Here is a 14,101-nt window from a genome sequence, read left to right on the forward strand (position 1 = left end):
TATGCAAAGCAAAGGAGCATTTCACCATGAGTGTTACAGTACCTCTATCAATTCTTGCAAAACTCTTGCCTGGCTGCGGCCTATGAAAATTACATTACGATCCCATATATGTGCACTGGGCCACGAGGAAAGGGAAGTACATTCTCATGTCACTGACTGACTGACCCTCTTGATCCATGTCCCAGCCACCACTATGGCTCAGCAGGGGGCCTGCAGCCCACCACTTCACTACAGACACGTCTCTTTAAGGGGTGCACACATCGCACCGAATGTGGATTACCCGTTCGTCTACCATTCATTTAGCGCGCTGTTGATGTCTGACTGCTGACATTTTCAGTTTGCACTCGGTTCCCCTGTACTCTCGCAAGGCAACATCTCAGGGGATCTGCCACTGATGGCCCTTTAAAGTTGCTCTTTGTGTCACTTATTGACTCGCTTCGTTGTAAATAAAATAAAATGACATTGGTCACGTACACATATTTAGCAGATGTTATTGCAGGTGTAGCAAAATGCTTGTAAGAAATAACACACAAAAACAAAATACTGCAAAGTTGCTCTGTCAGCGCCTTCTTTGTAGATCTACTGCATAGTACAGCTATGGGCTCAACACGGTGAGCTTCCCCCCACTGCCTGCCTACACTACTGACGTCATCTGTATTATTTACTAGAGTGAATATTTCATGGTGGCATCAGGACTGGGGACGTGCTGCGTTGTTACCAGAGGGCCACCACCACCCATCTCATGGCAGGCCACCCATCTCTTCCTGCCCTTGGTAAAAGGCAGCTAAATCAAGGCAGGCAGTGAGTGTTTCATTTTTGGCGCTGCCTGTGTGATAAAACCAGAGATCTCAGATCTTAATTTGGGTTTTATTGCCGCTGGAGAAAATAGAGAAGGGAGGGAGGGTACAAAGTTACCGGCCTCCTGCTCTTTATAGGAAGCAGGAAGCCTCTTCACACACGCTCAGATTGTCATCCCCCTGCCTTTAAAAAGAGGGGTAAAAATTAACACCTTTGACATGACAGCAAGAGAGAAAGGGAGGGGTAGGGGCGGGGGAGAGAAGCCCTTAATGTATTATAGATAGACAGATCAGGCTGCAAACTCTTCTCTTTTCCTCTCCAGTAATACAACTGTGAATGTGTGGAAATAAATCCCTGGAGGGAGGAACATGAAAGGGCAACTTCATAAAAGTTAGTGGCTCAGAGAAACTAAGCTTTATTGTACAGTGCAGTGTGGTTGGGATGGGTGTGTGAGAGCAGAGAATGGGTGTGCGGGTGCTTTTTGAAGGCAACTGGAGGAGAGGCAAGGGCACTATGTGTGGACCTCTTAGGACAGTGGTACCCTATCAAAGAAATGGATTGTCAATGATTACTAACGTGTCCTTTCCTTCTTATGTCTTACAGTGAGGGGGTCTTCAAGTGCCCAGAGGACCAGCTGCCCCTGGACTATGCCAAGGTACGGTTAAAACTCACTTATCCACTTTCTCACATGTCCCTGACAGTCCCACCCATTCAAGTTTGAATATGATCTGTGTGCCAGTTAACCAATACTTAAGCCTACAACCATAGTTAAGCCTACAAACACGCCCCAATCAACAGAATTCACCCTCACTTTCTGATGTGCTCCTTCTTACAAAACCATGTCTCTGGGCTACCCAGTAACTTCCCCATACAACACACGTATTATGAATGTAAATCTGTGTGTTGTACCACGTCCTGGTCAGGCTGAGATGAGGCCTTATTTTAACTGTGAATCTGAAGTGGTGTGACCTAAATGGCACTTTTGACCAAAAGTAGTGAACTATATAGGGAATAGGGTGCCATTTGGGAAACTACAAGAACACATGAGTCACCATGTCCCTTACCCCAGACCCATAGACAAACAGACAGAGGGCTCAGGCAGCTAGCTAGCCATCCTCGTATAGGCCCACTAATTGCGCTAACGAAGAACCACAGGCTACTCATTCCCCTTGGAATGTCAGGGTTGATGACGGTCCGTTTCTCAGTGCACAAAACAGTTCACTCTCGCACACTACTGTCAACATGGAAGTTTTACAGTTTTCTACAGTACCCATGAAAAACAAATGGGCAGACATGATTACACAACCGGAGAGTGGCTGGGGAGTGGTAAAAGCACTCTCCAGCCTAACAGCCAAAGTCAAAGGTTGTGGTATATTTTTAAGTATTGCATTGCTGGAGAAAAGCAGGGTATTGAGTTGATCTGACAGAAAAGAGAGGCAAAAATCACTAAAACAGTAGCTCTCCTAAAACTCTTCATCCCAGTCCAGAGAAAGAATACCACATCTAAATCTCTTTAATTCAACTTTTGGCTTCTTACGCTGTCTTTTATTTTCAGCATTTAATCAGATTGTACAGGGGGTGTATGGTGGCAGTCTATTCGTAATGAAAGAATGACTCTCTCACAAACTTGATTTCCCCACTGTGCCAGAGTGTGCAGCGAAAGGATAAGGACTTAATTCTGCTCTGTGCATGAGAGGACCCCAAGCTTAACGCTTAACAAAGGAATTAAAACACCAATGACCACTAATTCATCATCTCAGTTACTGTACAGTCTCATTGGTTGGTTTTCCCATGAATTAATGAATTTCCCATACAGTAGGCCCATCCTGCTCTATACTAGAACATTAGCATGCTAAAGTGTGTTAGGAGTTCAGAGGCAGTCCAGTGAGGTGGTGAGGTCAGTGGGGTAGCGCTGCTTATGCCGAGCTGCGAGCGCTAGCGAAGTTCTTAAGGAGACTGTAGTCACGACAGAGAAGCAGTACATGGGTCCCCACTGGGAGGACGTGCTCATTGCACACCTGTCAGACACTGGTATTTACTGATACCTTCACAGCCTCCCACTCACCTGTAAAATACACCCTACTGGTGATTAGAGATGTGTCCCAAATGGCACCCTATTCCCTATATCATACACTTCTATTGACCAGAACCCTGTGAGCCCTGGCCAAAAGTAGTGCAGTATATAGGGAATAGGGTGCCGTTTGGGACACAGTCCAGCTCCCTGGGTACATCTCATTACACTATGTCCCTGTCCTTGCCCTCCCCTGAACACATCTCAATTCTAATAATGCTCTCATTTCACCCAGGCAGTGCAACATGTCATTTAAATATGGCGCTGTTGTCAAAGAGAGGAAGCAGAACGTCAGTAATGTAAAGGGATGTGTTCTGCTGTGAGACCGCAGCTGACTGTCTATTCCAAAACAGACAGACAGACAGACAGACAGACAGACAGACAGACAGACAGACAGACAGACAGACAGACAGACAGACAGACAGACAGACAGACAGACAGACAGACAGACAGACAGACAGACAGACAGACAGACAGACAGACAGACAGACAGACAGACAGACAGACAGACAGACAGACAGACAGACAGACAGACAGACAGACAGACAGACAGGCTAGCCAGACAGACAGGCTAGCTAGCTTTAGTTCCATGATCCTCCAGGGACTATGTTATTAAAAGGTCTTTATTGCAGTCCCCCGCAGACTCCCAGGCTGGAACAATAAGGGAGTGTTAAGGTTTACTTTAGAGGATTTGGTTTCATTGTCATCTTGGCTCAGCACATGTGATTTCCAGTAGGAAATAGTATTGCAGTTATCTGCTTCAATCACTCACCATGCATTATTATGCTGCGTACATGCTGCAGTACATTGTAAGAGACAGTGCTGTTCTGTAGCACAATACAATACTTGCTTTATTGGTCCATTTGCACAGATAACCTATTCTTTATTTGTTGCTGTACCCAACCTGACACACAACACACACATCACAGACTGGGAGCAACACACACATCACAGACTGGGAGCAACACACACATTCTCTGCCGTAGTGCTGAGCTCTTTTCAAATGGAAAGATTCTTCTCTACTTTATATTTTGGTGACTTGAAGGCAGTTTTCATTACAGCATGGTGAATGTGATATATAATTCATCCTCACTAGTTAAACTACTGTAGCACACAGCTTTTATTTGAGATGACATAACAGTTCATGTAAGTTAATGGACCAGTAAATGTTGCCAAGTCAGGAGAGTGAAAAGTTTTACCTCAGATCTACTTTTGGCCCTAATGTATTATTCACTGGACCCTTTTCAATTCCACTGCACACTTACCATTTATAATTCTGACCTTTACCGTTCTAATAGGGTGACGAGAACATAAACATTTACAGAGTACTTATTTATGTCTAAAGAAAACATTTAGGCTATGGTAAAACCATAGTATCTCAATGTTTTGATTCATAGCCTATAGAGAAAGAGACCGCCTCTCGTATAAAGGTGTGTGACTACAGTTGAGCTGTTATTTGTTTTAGGGACAGCTCTGACATTTTGAGGAAGTTCCTTTTCTCTTCGTGTAACAGAGGCAGCCTGGGCAACATATGGACGGAGATTCATGCAGTGCTGCCTCACAAGGGTTGTCACGGAGAGCGTGTGTGTGTTTGTGTGGCCTAAATCTGTAAATCCAGAGGATACTGTTCTTTAGGGAGCAGATTTGGCTTGATTGGATAGAGAAGGACCTCATCCTTCTTGATCAGTGACTATGGGGTGTTCTCTCCCTCCTTCCTCACTTTAATTCTCTCTCTGATGTTTTCTACATTTCATTAACTATAATTCCATAAACATTGCAGTATGTGTTCTTGTGTTCACAGAAGTTCAATTGTTATTCCTAATTTTGGGCCTGATTCATTCGTCATTCATGTCCAGGACTTGTACTTTCAACTTCCTCTTCTGCTTTTTTGCTGTTGGTGGCTAAGACTCTCTTTGTCAAGGCTTCATTGTATTATTAATACACTTAGTTAGGCATCAACATGATAATCATTCCTAACTGCTGGGAACACCCTTTGTCTTAATCAGTGACACACTATATTAGTTTGAGTGTTGCCCTGGGTGCGGCCACTATTCCCCCACACTGTCCCCGTAAAATAACCACACCATCCAGGGTTTATACTGCAGTTATCCCAGTGTGACCCGATGCCTGTGTTTTGCCGTCAGTATTAAGGAGATAGCTTCCTGTACAGGCAGTGTACTTGTACGTCAACCTGCCTCATGCTACAGAAACAGGAGATAGGCTGGACAAGGTGTATCTATACCTGTGAGCCAGTGCTGATCATGTCCTCATGGTTGTCATGGCTACAGATCTACCCTGACCCAGAGCTGGAGCAGCAGATCCTGGCTCTGCCCATCCGCTGCATCCACAGTGAGGAAGGCTGTCGCTGGACCGGACAGATGAAGCAGCTCCAGGTCAGTAGCTGCCTGCCTGGCTTTCTTACCCTTTTTTTTACCTCTCTCTCACTCATCCTCTCCCTCTCTCATCCTGTCTTAGATACCTTTTTTATGACCATAGCCCTGTGTCAAATCAAATCGAATTTTATTTGTCACATACACATGGTTAGCAGATGTTAATGCGAGTGTAGCGAAATGCTTGTTCTTCTAGTTCCGACAATGCAGTAATAACCAACAAATAATCTAACTCGTGCCTCCAGTGTGTTGGGTTATCTGCTAGCGCAGGTCTGGCTAAATGCAGGCTGAGAGAGCGTGTTGGTGTCTTGCTGCTGACACATTCCTCTTCCCCCTCCCTCCGTCTCCCTCAGGGTCACTTCTCCACCTGCGCCTTCAATGTGATCCCCTGCCCCAACCGCTGCTCCATCAAGCTGACGCGCCGTGACCTGCCTGACCACCTGCAGCACGACTGCCCCAAGCGCAAGGTCAAGTGCGAGTTCTGCGGGAGCGAGTTTACCGGGGAGGCCTATGAGGTAAATAAACAACAACAAGCAGAGACCTACTTTTTATTTTTTCTATTTTTACAGAGTAGCACTAGCAAGTACACAACCTGTTTAAGGCCATATTTTTCACTGAGTGAATAGTAGTCTTTGTAGTGTCTACTCCAGGAAGCCAAGTATGTAAATTACGCTAGCTTTTGATGGTGGCAGTGTATTTAGAAATAACACGTTTGTTGGCGTGAGGGGAGAGACGTAGAACTGTGCACCTTTCATACTATGTTTTTCTCTCCGTCCAGAGAAGTAGTGCCTCAGGGTTAAAGTTAGCCTCTCTCCCTCTCACTAACACCTCTGGTACTGTTTACAGGCTGCCCCTCCTCTGCTCTGTTTATACAGGCCCAATGTGGCCTTTCCACCATAACAGAATTCTTAATATGGCTCCAGCTTTTTATAGGAAAGTCAGTTGTTCATTTTCAGTGGCAGTGGGATCATAAAATTGGCCCTTGAATGTTTTGGTACACCTACTGGAGAGCTCTTCTTTGACTACACCCATTCAGCATCGTTCACACCCTCTTAAACCTTCCACGGAACCCAAACCGTCTGCGTGTGTGCGCCATCGTGCATAAATTCATTTTGTCCACCAACACCAAACGCAATCACGGCACGCAGGTTAAAATATCAAAACAAACTCTGAACTAATTACATTAATTTGGGGTCAGGTCAAAAAGCATTAAACATTTATGCCAATGTAGCTAGTTAGCTTGCACTTGCTAGCTAATTTGTCCTATTTAGCTTGCTTGCTGTTGCTAGCTAATTTGTCCTGGGATATAAACATTGAGTTGTTATTTTACCTGAAATGCACAAGGTCCTCTACTCCGACAATTAATCCACACATAAAAAGGTCAACAGAATCGTTTCTAGTCATCTCTTCTCCTTCCAGGCTTTTTCATCTTTGAACATATATGGTGATTGGTATCTAAACTTTCATAGTATTACCACAATGACAAGCAACACAGTTCGTCATTCAATCACCCATGTGGGTATAACCAATGAGGAGATGGCACGTGAGTACCTGCTTCTATAAACCCATTAGGAAATGGGAGAGGCAGGACTTGCATCGCGATCTGCGTCAGAAATAGAAATGACTCATATTTTAGCCCTTGGCAACACAGACGCTCGTTGGCGCGTGCGAGCAGTGTGGGTGCAATAATTGAATAACATAGATTTCTAAATGTATTATGCAACGTGAGCGGTTATTCATGGTATTTGCCCCACCCGTTAAGGATTCACATAATCCCAACCAATACTACTAGTGATGCAAACTGATCGTCATAGCTAGCCACCATCCATGAATCTGCAGGTAGCTAAAGTTAACCAACTAAGTTCAAAGTTCAACATTAGGCTATAACTAGCAATGATAATGGCTTTCTGAGATACCAATAATATTACTACACAGATCATACACTTAACGTTAAATAGTGAGCCAGCAAGTTAACTAGCTAACCATTTGCTATAACTTGCAGTGAAAATTACTTTCTGACCAAATTAGAAAACAAAAGATAGCTAAAAAATGTTGCTAGTTTCTTACCAGTATACAGCCGCCTGTGTTCTCTTTTCGACTTCCTTTGCATTTGCAATCATACTGTACTCTGCTTCCACTGGGAATTCCACTGATTTCAAAACGTAGTTAACTTCTTCCATGACAACAACACTGATCTCTATTTCTTCCCCATTACTTTCATCAGAAGACTAGGTTTTTACCTAAATCAGGGATTTCCTCATCGTCTGATTCATTTTCAGAGTCCGAGAGAGTCAGCATGGCACGATCGTTCTCCAGAAAGTAGTCCATCAGGAGGCCTCCCGAGTGGCGCAGTGGTCTAAGGCACTGCGGCTAGCTGTGCTATCAGAGACTCTGGGTTTGAGCCCAGGCTCTGTCGCAGCCGGCCGAGACCGGAAGGTCCATGGGGCGACGCACAATTGGCCTAGCGTCGTCCGGGTTAGGGAGGGTTTGGCCAGTAGGGATATCCTTGTCTCATCGCGCACTAGCGAGTCCTGAGGCGGGCCGGGCGCATGCATGCTAACCACGTCGCTAGGTGTATGGTGTTTCCTCCGACACATTGGTGCGGCTGGCTTCCGGGTTGGATGCGCGCTGTGTTAAGAAGCAGTGAAGCTTGGTTGGGTTGTGTTTCGGAGGACGCATGGCTCTCGACCTTCGTCTCTCCCGAGCCCGTACAGGAGTTGTAGTGATGAGACAAGACAGTAACTACTAATAATTGGATACCACGAAATTGGGGAGAAAAAGGGGGTAAAAATAATACACATTTTTTTTCCCCACGGATCTTTATCGAAAGCGCCTATTAAATTCAGGGCAGCAATGTTGAGAGCAGTAGCAGAACTTTTGCAGTTCTCCATTATATCTTTCATTAAAGCAGCAGTAGCAAGGATTATCTACACATACTGAGCAGCTCATGTTATACACAGAAGCACGCTACATGGCAGACCAATCCAAACTTATCTTTTGGCATGTCCAGCCCATCCTTCTCAGCCAATCATGGCTAGCGGTTCCTGTCTTTTTCCATGGCAAAACCAACTAGGCTCGTAATTTAACAATTGTATTTGTATTTACAGATGGCGTACACATTTGTTATTAAGGCACATGAAAGTTCACATGTTCCAGAAATCATTTATGCAAAAATAAAATAATTTAGATTTGTTTTAAAGTTGACTTTCAAATGCCTCTCCTGTGAAGTAGTGACGTGTGACATACGACTAGCTTCTTGAAACGGGTCACAATAATGATGAACTGCGCTGGAAGCTTGCTAGTTTTACTAGTAGTTAGGTTGGTAGTTTAGTTGGTTGTGATGATGTCAATGCTTGTGTTGTGACCTGTGTGTGTGTGTGTGTCCTGTCTTCTCTCCCAGAACCATCAGGGTATCTGTCCCCAGGAGAGTGTGTACTGTGAGAATAAGTGTGGTGCGCGGATGATGCGTCGGCTCCTGTCCCAGCACAGTCTGGCTGAGTGTCCCAAGCGCACGCAGCCCTGCAAGTACTGTGGCAAGGAGTTTGTCTTCGACACCATCCAGGTTAGTCAACAACATCAACACACCTCCTCTGACCGAACAAGCTCTAGGACTTCTTCCTTCCCTACATTCTCCTGCATATCTTGTTTTACAATCACATTTGTCATCACTTGATTAATGGCTACATTTTATTTTCCATCAATGTAGTATTTGTATTACTGCTTGGAAGGCCAGACCTAAATTAGTGCCCAAACTCAGACCTGTGAGAATGAAGTGTTTTGAAGGTTTATTCCGGAGGTTTGTTATGAGTCCTTCCCCTATTTCACTGTGTGTGATGAAGGAACAGTGTAGTCTGTCCTGGATGAAGGAGGGTTCTCAGTCTCTGTGGAGCGGGATGGCTCTGGGCCCACAGCTGCATGAACACTGGCTTTCATGGTGCCCACTACTCTGTGCCAGCCCGCTGTGCCTGCTGCTGTTTGTGCTGGCATTGCCCACCCCCGGCAGCACCTGTCACCTCTCTGCACACATCCTGTCCTCAGGCCCAGCGGCCGGCCACTCGCTCTCTCCTCTCATACCCACAGTTTATTCATCATGTCTCCCTCTCAGAGCACATGCTTTATGAATTCAGATCCATAATCAACTCGTTTATCTCATTCATACATTTTAATAGACAGCCATTATGATATGAAATGATACACTGCGTTTCTTAATCACTCATACAGTGATTTTGCTGTGCAAAGGGCTTCATGTTGTCTTGTCGATGCTCTTTCTCTTAATTGGTGGCAAAGATGCTTGCATGATACATGATTTTAAAAAATTGATCCCAATATATTTTTTATCTATCTGGCTGTATAAATCTGGTACATTTCCAGAAATGTTGGATTGATGTGCATTGTCTATGTCAAATGAATGTAATAAATGTAATAACTTTTTTATACCCTCCAGAACCATCAGTACCACTGCCCTCGGTTTCCAGTCGCATGTCCAAACCAGTGTGGCACCCCCAACATAGCCCGGGAGGACTTGGCCAATCACGTGAAGGAGAACTGTGGCAGTGCCCTCATCCTCTGCCCCTTCAAAGATGCCGGCTGCAAACACAGGGTAAGGCTGACCTGCTGCTCTCTAGCTGGTTTTCATTACTTCAGACCCTCAAAGAGAAAAACTTTGATTCTAGCTTTTTGCAAGAGGCATAGTTTTATTTTTCATTACTGCCCATTGCTTTATTGATGTCACGTTTAATAATTTTTCCACTCTCGGGTAGTTTTTTGTGCATATTTCCAAAATTATATTTGGATTATTATGCTTCATGCTCCGATTGAGTTGAAACCCTGTAACTTATGTCCAAGGGGATGATTGTCTTCAACATACAGAGCCGTCTGCCTGTCCTGCCTCTAGGCTCTATTTTAATGAGAGTCACACGTTTTCTCTGCTATGACAGCACATTTTAGTCTATTTTTGAAATTGACGTCAATCTGAGAACATGTGGAGAGCTCCCAGAGTCAGAGCAGGCAGGCTTCATGCCTTGTGTTTGAAATGGGCGTTTGGAAAGTTCAGTCCATAGCAATGCAGATGGTCTGACAAAATGCATCAGGATAGAGAGTACAACCAAGCGTGCAGATGTTCAGTACACCAAACACAAATGTGTATGGCAGGGCTCCCAAAAGAGCAGCTGATTAGCAGACGGCCACAGGCTTGAATGTGAAACTCAAACAGACAAAACAATCTAGTGTGCTGTGCCACATTCTATACAGCGTTTGTACTATACAGAGTTTCACCCTCCTTGCTACACACAGTGAGTGACGTCTCCCTAACTAGTCTCTCCTCTCTTCTTGCAGTGCCCAAAACTGGCGATCGGGCGTCACCTGGAGGACACGACCAAGTCCCACCTGACCATGATGTGCAGCCTGGTGGGGCGCCAGCGGCAGGAGATCCTGGAGCTGCGGAGGGAGATGGAGGAGCTGTCAGTCAGCAACGATGGAGTGCTCATCTGGAAGCTCAGCGATTACTCCCGGAAACTTCAGGAGGCCAAGCTTCGGAATAACCATGAGTTCTTCAGTCCGCCCTTCTACACCCATCGCTACGGCTACAAGCTGCAGGTGTCTGCGTTTCTCAACGGTAACGGCAGTGGGGAGGGCTCGCACCTGTCCATCTACATCCGGGTGCTGCCGGGGGAGTACGACAACCTGCTCGAGTGGCCCTTCTCATACAAGGTGACCTTCTCCATCATGGACCAGAGCGACCCGTCGCTGTCCAAGCCCCAACACATCACAGAGACCTTCAACCCTGACCCCAACTGGAAGAACTTCCAGAAGCCGTGCAGCACCCGTAACTCACTGGATGAGAGCACCCTGGGCTTCGGCTACCCCAAGTTCATCTCCCACGACGAGATCAAGAAGAGGAACTATGTCCGAGACAACTCCCTCTTCCTCAAGGCTTCCATAGAGATCCCCCAGAAGATCATGGCCTGAGGGATAACTGGTTTTGGTTTATCAGGAGGGACGGGAGGGTGAAAGACAGGCTTGAGACTGATATGACACTTACCTTGAGAACTTCACCACACTTATTCTTTAGACACTGACTGACTGTCCATATCCATATAGCCACTCCACTGTAGGAGCTGCTAGTCTGTTGGCTTGTGTTGGAGGACTGGACTGGAGGATCCCGCTATATTTAAATGGTAGAGAATTCTAAGTGTTAGGTCTGCAGAAACCATCACTCTCTGATTCTTATTTGTAAATGTTTATTTTCTAACATTTTTCTTCTCAATCTGCAACAAAAAGCCTTGGAAATCGACAGTGCCTAGAAAGTTTATTTTAAGTTATATTTTGTTGTTTTTCTACAGCACAGATGTAAATATTAAGAAATGATTGAGAGATGTTCTGGGGCTGGAAGGCGTTCTTAAGCCTTTGCACTTAGAAATAATGTTTGGCTCTGGTTTGAACCATCCCATCTAATCACGAGCGGTCCAAAGAATAGGGCAAAGCTCAGGCTAGTGGAAGAAGCTCATCACACTCTCAATCCCAACTGCCGTTTGTTTACATGCTCTTATAGTATCTCCCACTGATCCTTTAACAAATTCAAAGCTCTTGGTGAGCAAATTTGAGATTGCCTTTAAGCCCTTTGTCAGCAAACAATATTAGAGCTGTGAATTAAATGTGTTTCTTCTTGTCACTGTTCTATCACTCTCTGTCTACAATTCGTAATTTGGCACATTCTATAATGCTTAGAAGGAGAGGATCATGATCTTTAGACAAAAAACAATTTGTCACAGGCAGATTTATAAGCCTCTAAAATACATCTCCTGTGGGGTCCTGAGAAGATAGATACAGTAGATGGGTTCCTATGCTTTGCTGGTCAAAGATGCTAATGTACAGTATGATGGTCTTTGAATGGGTAGAATTGAATCCACTCAGTCCTGTCAAGGGGTGATATGGTACATGTGCACTTAAGTGTGAAGGGAAAGCCATGAGATCTTGGTATGTAGGTTGGGGAGAGATGTGCTCAAGACATCAACAGAAAAACATGCATCTGTCAATGCGATACAACGTGGACCACATTTGTGTACTGTAACCTGTATTCTTGAAATCTTCTCCCTTGATACTGAGGGCTTTTTTTGCAGTGGAGGAACAGTTAAACGGAACCAAATTCTTTTTATATTTGAAAAATGTGAGCAACATTTGTTAATAATGTGTCATAGACAGAAAGACATTGGAGTGAATTAGCTTAACGGAGGGCTTTGAACTGAAGTGCATTCGTGGTTTTTACTCAGCCCAGGTGGGCATAGGGGCTGTTTGGAAGATGCTTTATGCCTTGATCCTCTCCTGAGAATGACGTGCGGGTGCCTCGGAAAAGACTGCATCTTAATAGTGTGGCGCTGCTTGTTACCATGGCCACCAGCGTGCATCTTCACTTCAGCACGTAAGCTTGCCATAAGGAGAGGTTGAAGAGGAGCAGCCATGTGCAATACACCAGTCAGAGGCTCCATCAGACCAGTAACACCCGCAGTGGAGGACTTGATCAAACATTCATGACATATGTTAATAATACTGATGTAAAAAATGCAGAAGCACATTCTGTCGCTTTTTTATTCTACATGAAAATACCTGGTTTCTTGTTATTATACCAGCCAATATTTTACAGTGATTTTAAAGTTTTAAAAAAAACATTTTGTAAGATTATGTATTTTGAAAAGTACTTAAATGTTTAATACAACTTTTTGTTGGAGAGTTAGGGTTGAGCTTGGGGATTTTCTGGACAGTTTTTAAAGTTGAATCTCTTCTGAATCTGAATAATTGTTTTTTTTCTTTGGTTTGGATCTCACATATATTGTGTCTGTATTTGGTTTTTTAAAGTATTTATTTTAAGGTGCCATCACGTAAGCTTGATTAACTAGATGGCAAAAATGTTTTCATATGTTGATTGATGAGTGCTTCTCAATTACTCTTTTAAAATAAAATACTATCTATTACCTCTTGCTTCACAATGCTGCTATATATACTCTTTATGTAGTTGTATGTCTGAGTGTTTGCATCACCTACTGAGCTCTCCGCTTTCATCCACATTTTGTCAGGCAGTTTGGCCTCTCGTTGTTTACATTTCCCCCCCTCAAAATGTTTTACTGATCGCATTGATGATCCTGCTAGGCTTGTAAGCAGGGTAGCCTAGTGGTTAGAGCGTTGGACTAGTAACCGGAAGGTTGCAAGTTCAAATCCCCGAGCTGACAAGGTACAAATCTGTCGTTCTGCACCTGAACAGGTAGTTAACCCACTGTTCCTAGACCGTCAATGAAAATAAGAATTTGTACTTAACTGACATGCCTGGTTAAATAAAGGTCAAAAACAAAAAAACAAAACAAAAATACAGTAGACCAAACTAGATACAGTTCCTGGCTCAGCTGTCTCGTGGGCAGATACCTTCACTTGTCTGAAACTACAGCAAATGTTATATTAACTCTTGCGTCCTTGATGAAAAGGTGCAATTTATATCTGAAATTCCTGCCTTTCTCAGCACTAAGTTTTTCTGAGAGAAATGTCTTGCCTCACCGTGTTTCACTTGTTTTATTTAGTCTCATGCTGAGCACCCACCATGCATCATAGTCTGAATTGACTTTTCACAGTAGAGCTGTCTGAGGAGCAGGCCCCATCAGATTACAACACACAAAGCCCTCCTGGTCGCCTCCCTCCCTCGCTCCCTTCCTCCCTCTCTGTTCCGACACCTCCAGAGATGGAGGGAACAGAGGAAAAAGGGGGCAGAGGGAGAGGAAGCAAGGCAGACGCTTGCCCTGCTTTGATGTGGTGCCAGGAGTTTGCTGTAGCTCTCAGCTTGAATGAAGTTCAATGTGGA

General features: G+C 44.5%; 1 protein-coding gene across 1 annotated transcript in view; it reads left to right on the forward strand.

The window, feature by feature from the left end:
* The window catches only part of traf4a (tnf receptor-associated factor 4a), a 50,090-nt gene extending 36,862 nt beyond the window's left edge, over nt 1-13,228 (forward strand). The window contains exons 2-7 of the mRNA XM_046315003.1: nt 1,402-1,453; nt 5,158-5,262; nt 5,613-5,774; nt 8,660-8,821; nt 9,704-9,859; nt 10,594-13,228. Of these exons, the coding sequence (XP_046170959.1) occupies nt 1,402-1,453; nt 5,158-5,262; nt 5,613-5,774; nt 8,660-8,821; nt 9,704-9,859; nt 10,594-11,226 (1,270 nt within the window). The 3' untranslated portion in view covers nt 11,227-13,228. The remainder of the gene's footprint in view (nt 1-1,401; nt 1,454-5,157; nt 5,263-5,612; nt 5,775-8,659; nt 8,822-9,703; nt 9,860-10,593) is intronic.
* The last annotated feature ends 873 nt before the right edge of the window (nt 13,229-14,101 follow it).

Source organism: Oncorhynchus gorbuscha, linkage group LG19, assembly GCF_021184085.1.
Source record: "Oncorhynchus gorbuscha isolate QuinsamMale2020 ecotype Even-year linkage group LG19, OgorEven_v1.0, whole genome shotgun sequence".
NCBI lineage: Eukaryota > Metazoa > Chordata > Actinopteri > Salmoniformes > Salmonidae > Oncorhynchus > Oncorhynchus gorbuscha.